We start from the raw sequence: 7,961 nt of genomic DNA, 5'->3' as shown, positions 1-7,961 counted from the left end.
CTATGTTGTATTGCTAACCCTTGGAAGACGGATGCAAGATATAGGGGGAGCTTCTTATGTACCATTGCTCATATCTAGGGGAGCTCCTCTATATCTCTCACATTGTTGTTTACATCATCCATTCCTTGCAAATACTTGTGTTGTCATCAAACACCAAAAAGGGGGAGATTGAAAGAACATTTCCCGCCCTTTTGGGTTTTGTGTGTTTGACGTCAACACGATGTATATTTTTATGTGAGTTGTTGTAGACAGGTACAAGCTATCAAAGATTATGTTGGATCGGTGTTCTGCTTTAGCTGTTCTGATGTTCCGCAGGTTTTCTCGTGTCCGGCGGAAGTTCCGGCCCCGGCGAGCGGAAGTTCCGCCCGGTTTTTTTAGCGAGACGCTCCCCGAGCCGCGTTTTGGCCGCTGCTATTTTCTCCCTGACCGGAAGTTCCGGTGATGTTGGCCGGAAGTTCCGGCGGGCGGAACTTCCGCCCAACTTCCGGGCAAGTTCCGGAATTGCGGGTTTGTGGCTCAGTATAGTCCAGTGAGGTTTTCGGGCTATTCCGGAACTTGGCCGGAACTTGGCCGGAACTTCGGTCACCGGAAGTTCCGCCCAAGTTCCGCCCCTTCTATTGCTTTGCAGGTTTTTATCAGGAGCGGAAGTTCCGGAGCAAATGGGCGGTACTTCCGGTGGAGGTCGGAACTTCCGGCCAGGATGGCCGGAACTTCCGGTGTTAGTGAATTTCGTCCCCAACGGTCGGATCCGAATGCTCCATCCATATAAATAGCTTCCTTCTCCAAAGGGACAAGTTGCTCAATCATTGCAAGAAAAATCGCGCAAGCTTCACCACCATTAGAGCCACCTCAAGAACACAAGATTTGCAAGATCTCCTTCCTCCCCCAACCAAAGCTCTTGATCTTTGGAGATTCGAAGGAGAAGACACCGATCTACATCCTCACCGAAGCGTTCTTCATTTTCCCCTCTCTTGTTGAGGGATCTCATGCTAGTGTTCCTATTTGGTTCCCTAGTTGATTTGTTGTTGATGTGTTGTTGTTGATTGTTGTATTGTTACAGATTTGGGAGCCTCCAATTTGGTTGTGGATGTGTGCCCCAAGAACTTTGTAAAGGCCCGGTTTCCGCCTCGAGGAAATCCCTTAGTGGAAGTGGGCTAGGCCTTCGTGGCGTTGCTCACGGGAGATCTGAGTGAAGCCTTCGTGGCTATTGGTTTGGCTTGCGTAGCAACCACACTCCTCCAAACGTAGACGTACCTTCTTGCAAAGGAAGGGAACTACGGGAATCATCTCCGTGTCATCGCGTGCTCCACTCTCGGTTACCTCTATCCCACTCTATCTACTATTGCGTAGCTATACCTTGCTTAGTTGATATCCTTGTCATATAGGTAAATTCACTTAGTTGCATATCTAGAGAATTTACCTTTCGTGTCTAGCCTAAATTGAAAAAGAACTAAAAATTGGTTAGCACCTATTCACCCCCCCCCCCTGTAGGTGCGGCATACGATCCTTTCACCCGTGTGTGATTAATTACAATGAAATTATAATGAAATCAACACACCAAGAAAATCAAGAATGTGTCAATCGAAGTTGTCGAGATTGGATAATTAGTAAGCCGGGTAACTTCTTTTTACTAGCATCGTGATCTTCTGGCGGGACAACTTTTTACGAGCATCGTGATCTTCTGGTACGATGGCACCTAAAAGTTGATCATTAAAAATTCTGAAAAGGCATGCCCTTGAATTAACGAGGAGGAATAAGGTTAAAGAATCTTATGATACCTCGACGCAGTCTCGATACCGACGGCCTTTAGGTGTGCGGGCCTTTAATTTCAAAAAGCCTAAGGGTTCCTTATAATTTCGGAGTAGTATAGTTGCTAGAATAAAAAAATCATTGTAAATTTGTAAAATAAAGTAATATTTGCTTTTCTCTATAACATTAGGTAAATCCCGTTTGTAACTACATGTCAAACTAGTTATCATGGATAGGCTAAAATATTCAGGTTATAATCCACCAAATTTTTCATTGGCCCAACTTCAAACCCTATGAGCTCCCTGGTTCATTACTTTCTCCGGTTCTTCAGAAGGGATGTTGTCTTGGACATAATTAAAGTCGAGCTCCAAAACTTCTGTTCTTTCACTTACATACTACTTTCTTCCTTTACGGGCTGGAGGTTACCACATGCCAGGGGCGGCGAAGCTGCCTTTTAAGCACCGGGGTATGCAGGCTCAACGCAAATCAGCAATTCTTTCACTAAACTAGAGATAAACAATATTCATTTGTAGATAACCACCCCATTGATCGAGGTAACCCATATGATTTCTTTTCTTGCTTTGCCCTGCCACATGTTGCTTAGAAGGGAAAACTTTGGTTTTCCGCGGCATTGGATCCTCACCAATGTTTTCGTTACCCAAGCCGATATTTTTGCTTCCACTTCGTGAACCCTGCTTCATGGAATTATCTAAGAATCACTTTTCTATACACTCGAATCTTATATGACTTTATGGGTATGTTGAAATAGTCATATGTTGAAAAATAAATGTGCAGTATGTCGATGTTGGAGACAACAACTTTCAAGGAACTGGGGAAAAGCACTTGTTGTTTGTTGTGCACCACTACTATGCTAGGAGGACACCTATAATATAAAGAAAACGAATGAAAGAAGAGAAAAGAAAAGAAAACGGAAGGAGGCAGCGACACAATAAAAGCGGCAGGAGAAGAGGAGAAAACCAGGGAGACAACAGACAAATCCCAAAACTTTAGAGAGAAGAGAGAGAGAGAGGAAGTCGACGGAGGTCGGGCGTGGACGGCCATGTGGAAGCCATGGGCGCGCGCGGCATGGGCGTCGTGACACCTGCTGCCCTCCTCCACCCCGCCACGCCACGCTTCTCCGCCTCGCCCATCCCCACCACGCCCCGCGCGCCGATGTCCCCGCCGCCGCCGCAATGCGCCTCAAAACGTGCTCCCCTCCCCGATCTTTGATCCAGCTCCCTCACGCCGCGTCCTGAATCCTGATCCGGCCCGACCAGCCATGGCGGAGCCGCCGCCCAAGCTGCTGTACATTGCCGTCGCCGACGGAGGCGGCCGGCGGGCGTTCCGGTACACGCGACCCGTCCTGCAGAGCACCCTCCAGCTCATGGGCTGCAAGGCTCGCCACGCCTTCAAGGTCCACCCCCCTCTTTCTTGATTTATTTCTGCCCCTCTCTCGCTCGCTGCATCTGTTGCTGTCCCTGATCTTGAATTCTTGATCCCGACAATAGAGGCCTCCAATTGCAAAGTTCTCAACTGAGCCGAAAGAGTCAAGACAGCGGATGAACTCCTGCTGCCATTCTGTCTCAGTATTGCTATTACTAGTTCAGATGCTCTAGCTAGTGATAATAATGCTCTGAATTGCTTTCCCTTGGTTCAAATTCGGATACAGTTACATGTCTACCTAGTTTTTCCCCCCGAGAAATTCATGTCCAGCACAGTGTTCGGCGGTAGTGTGGTTTCCGAGGGTCGATTTTGACACGGGAAGCTTGAAGGCGAGCAAATCGTGTTCTTTGCTCGATCCAAAAAAACCCCTGGTCGTTTGGCCACTTTAGATTAGGTCGAAAGCTCTACCGCCGTGGACGTTCTCTGCGAGGAAAGGTTGGAACTGATTCGGCGCATCTCAGATGCCCCAAACCCAGTTTTCCTTTCCAAGTTATTGCTCCTGTTGCAAGCTGAATTTGTCCTTGGTGATACTTTGATTACGGGTCGTTATCACCGTATGCCGTCATGCCACCGGTGCCTCTTTGTTGTAGCCGGTGTGAGTTGCTGTTCCTTTCTAGGGTCTATAATGTTCCAGTGACAGAGACATCACCATGTTCTAAAGATGTGGACATCCATGCTCTCCCTCGCATGATCTTTTTGCTTCGGAACTGTAGTTTGATGGACTACCATATCTTTGAATTGACCTGAGTTGGTATAGGGTTCTCACTTGATGCTGTTTTATATGACTCTCATTTGGTCATGTCTATTTGACATATTCGATCGTCCTGGTGGTCCATTTAGACAAACTGTAAAAGTAACCGTTGATGCATACTGAGAATGAAACTGCCTGCTTCTAGTTATTTTTTTATGCGTTAGATCCGTAATGAAAAGCATATGTCTAGCACAGTGTTCTTGGTTCTGATGCTTGTGCTTGAATTGCTTGTTCTTGGATTGATTGGACATGAACTCCGGTATCCTTTTCGCGGGTCTATTGGCTGGGGTCTTTCTTTGCAGCAAAAAGATTGGATCTGATTCGGGGGAATTTCTGGATACCCAAAACACACCGTTCCTTTTCCAAACCATTGTTCTTGTTGCAGACTGAAGCTGTCTTTTGGCGACGCTTTGCTTGCAAGCCATTATCATCATACAATGGCATGCTACTCTTGCCCCCTTTGATACGGCTTGTGTGAATTGTGATTCCTTTCCTCACTTTATCATGCTCTGATGACAAGGACATCACCATGTTATGATGATGTAGACGTTTACGTTTTGCCTTGCATGTGGGAACTGTGGTTCCATGTTCTAGTCCGTATCTTGGAATTGACTTGAGCTGGTAGTGGGTTCTCATTTGATATGCTTTGTTTTATTCTGATTTGGTCATGGCTGTTTGACATATTCCTTCCTGTGATGGTCCATTTAGAAAAGCTGTACAGCAATTAACCTTTGATGCATACTGTTATGTTGACCATACAAGTAATTTTTTTTTATATTTGACAAAGATCTTTTCATCCATTCCTGGCACCATCAGATTAGCAAGAGAGTATTCAGTATGATGAAGAGTGAATTCTTGGAGGCATCAAAGTCAGATAGGGCGGATAAAGAGGAAAATCCCCCTAATGTTGGGGAAGATCCAGAGATGTTGAACCCAGAAATACAGGATGAAAGTAGTAGCAGCATGCCATTTGAGTTGTACAAGACCCAGACAACGATTCTTGTTTCAAGAGAGAAGTTTCTGAATGTTGCATGTGATGCTCTCTCTTCATATAAGTATGTTGGACCAAACCAGAAGGCTGACTTGCTTCTTGCTTGCAGGTATCTTACCCTGTCTCTACCTCTCTGCACCCATATAAATTGGAAGCAATGCAACAAATATAGAACACGTGTAAAGTGATTTGTTAAAGTCAAATGATCCCCTGAAAAGAGCCAAGTTATTCTTACGAGCATCATTCTATCATGACCACATAGTACTAGCTACCTTGGTGAATAAAAGATGCATTTTTTTAACTGTGTCTTTCCCAATTGTTCTGGTCAGAATTAAGGAGAGAAAGGAATCGGTGACAGTACTGTTATGTGGGACAAGTGGATGTGGCAAGTCTACTTTATCATCTTTGCTGGTATGTATATGATCTAACATAAGAGTCTCATCCATTTCTGGGTGAGTGATGTAATATATCAGTTGCCCATTTAGTTCGTTACAATTAGAAGCATTTATTAACATGTATCTGCAAAACAAATACCAATTTAAAGCGCTTTAATTATCTCCAGTTCCATCCTGTGTCTTGTTGCTTCCAAAAGATTGCATCATAAATCAGAACAGATGAATGATGCTGGCTCTTGCTGATAATTCAATGCAATTTATTTGTTTTTAACCAGGGTAGTAGATTGGGCATCACGACAGTAATTTCCACTGATTCAATACGCCATATGATGAGAAGCTTTGCAGATGAAAAGCAAAATCCGCTTCTCTATGCGTCAACCTACCATGCAGGCGAATACTTGGACCCTATTGCAGTTTCTAAGTCAAAGGCAAAACGCCAGGCGAAGAAGCTCGCAATGGTTTCTCATCCTAACACCAATGAAGGCAAAGATGACACTTCAGATGTTAAATCTCATCATGGAGCCTCAGCATTACCTCCTAGAACTGAGTTGATCGGCAGCAAGCAGATGGCAATAGAAGGTTTCAAGGCGCAAAGCGAGATGGTTATTGACAGTCTGGACAGATTAATTACATCCTGGGAAGAGCAGAAACAGTCTGTTATTGTTGAAGGAGTTCATTTAAGCCTCAATTTTGTGGTGCGTACTAGTCAAGAAACTACACAAATCTTCTACATTACAGTGTTCTTCGATCTTCCATCATTTATTGTTTATATTCTTTTGCACTCCAAAGAACTAACTAAGTTAATTTTTCAATGTCCATAGATGGGGCTAATGAAGAAACATCCTTCCATAATACCATTTATGGTATATATTACAAATGAGGAGAAACACATGGAACGATTTGCTGTACGTGCAAAGTACATGACATTGGACCCAGCAAAGAACAGATATATCAAATACATTCGGAATATCAGGGCTATCCAGGAATACCTTTGCCACCGAGCAGACAAGCATCTGGTTCCCAAGATTAACAATACTAACGTTGACCAGAGTGTGGCGGCCATCCATGCCACAGTTTTCAGCTGTCTTCGCAGGCGAGAAGCTGGGGAGCAGTTGTATGATCTCAACACAAATACTGTTTCTGTTGTGGATGAGGAATACAGGAACCAGCGTGCAGCTAACTCCTTGGGTTCCAAGGGCATGTTCCAGTTCATTCAACGAAAGGGGTCTTCGAGGAATCTGATGGCTCTCCTTAAGCCTGATGGTTCAGTTACTAAGGCTTGGCATGTAGATTCAAGTGACAGTAATGGTAATGGTATTAGAAGCAGTGATAAATCAGTCAGAAATCCTATGGTTAACCCATCACAAATTGGGAAGGCAGAGTCAGTTAACCTCCAATTCGGTTCTTTCGGGATCAGCGCGTGGCTGAGTGATACAGGTGGCACCAGCCATACTGGAAGCGTAGATGACCTGAAGGTTGATGGCATCGAGACGGGCAGTAGAAACTTCTCCTCATGCTGCAGTTCACCAAAGTTGTCAGATTGCGCTTCTAAAGAGGTATTGTGCATCAACACGGGCCTTTGTCTTATTGATATATGGCAGTAGCGTGTTCTATTTTTACCAGTAGATCTCCTAAGCTATACATTTCAATCTAACAAACTCTCTGTGACCTTTTCAGCACATGGACGATTATTCAGTCTATGGTAGCGAAGAAGATGCTGATGACCCACCGGATGCTGAAACTGATGAAGATCTAACTGACGAAGAAAGAGACGCTCATGAGGTAGTGACTATGTTATCCAGCAACTTTCTTAGTGCGATCTATTTCTGTTGTGGTAGCGAACACTAGATTGCAAAACTACTGCAAGTATATTGTGCCATAAGCCCATAAACGAGCCAGGTACTCTGGTCGATAGTGAGCTTGTGCATCAGTAAATCCAAGCACTATATATCTAGAATTCTAGATGCTAAATATTTTCTGCATCAACCAATTCCTTGCAGATCGAAGCAGGCTCGGTCGATGAGCACTCCACCAAGTCTGACGAGGAATACGACGACCTAGCCATGCAGGACGTGATGGAGAACGGCGACTGCTCTGACGATGACGAGCAAGCCACGGGTTCCGGCACCAGGAGCTTGCTAGCCCTGGATGAGAACATCCTCGGATCGGCTGATGGTGATGATGCCCTGGTGGAGGGCAGGTACCACCACAACAACCTGGACCTCTTCTTCAAGATATCAAATGAAGTAGCCGCCAAGAAGATGCCGTGCGCTTAATGCTGCCGATCCTGACGAACCCATAAGGAGAAAAGCTGGTGGACACCACTGCCGGCAGTGATTGTGCTTGTTCTCCGGTGGTGCTTCCAGTTGGAGCCTGCACCGGTTGTTGTACCCATATGGGCTTATGTTGGTGGTTATGACTGTTAGAGATGCTTTGTCTAATCTTATTCCGGGTTATGACTGTTAGATATGTTGGAATCTGGGGCTTGCCCTTTTATAGAACTGGAATAATGAAAAAAAAAGGTTGAAAATTTCATTTGTATTTGTACAAGAATCTCTTTGCATATCCAAAGTAGGTGGCGAGTGTGGATAAATACTCTCCCAGTTTTAAAATATGAGGCGTGTTTTAACTG

General features: G+C 44.8%; 1 protein-coding gene across 1 annotated transcript; it reads left to right on the top strand.

Annotated features, from left to right (window-relative positions):
- The first annotated feature begins 3,013 nt into the window (after positions 1–3,013).
- Positions 3,014–7,891, top strand: LOC124693577 (P-loop NTPase domain-containing protein LPA1-like). The gene is made up of 7 exons (XM_047227058.1): positions 3,014–3,163; positions 4,760–5,043; positions 5,264–5,345; positions 5,605–6,024; positions 6,151–6,885; positions 7,007–7,111; positions 7,330–7,891. The coding sequence occupies exons 1-7, from the start codon at positions 3,029–3,031 to the stop codon at positions 7,603–7,605; spliced, it is 2,037 nt and encodes a 678-aa protein (XP_047083014.1). The 5' UTR covers positions 3,014–3,028; the 3' UTR covers positions 7,606–7,891.
- The last annotated feature ends 70 nt before the right edge of the window (positions 7,892–7,961 follow it).

Source organism: Lolium rigidum, chromosome 2 (genome assembly GCF_022539505.1).
Source record: "Lolium rigidum isolate FL_2022 chromosome 2, APGP_CSIRO_Lrig_0.1, whole genome shotgun sequence".
Lineage (NCBI taxonomy): Eukaryota > Viridiplantae > Streptophyta > Magnoliopsida > Poales > Poaceae > Lolium > Lolium rigidum.
This window is presented reverse-complemented; position numbering and strand designations above follow the sequence as displayed.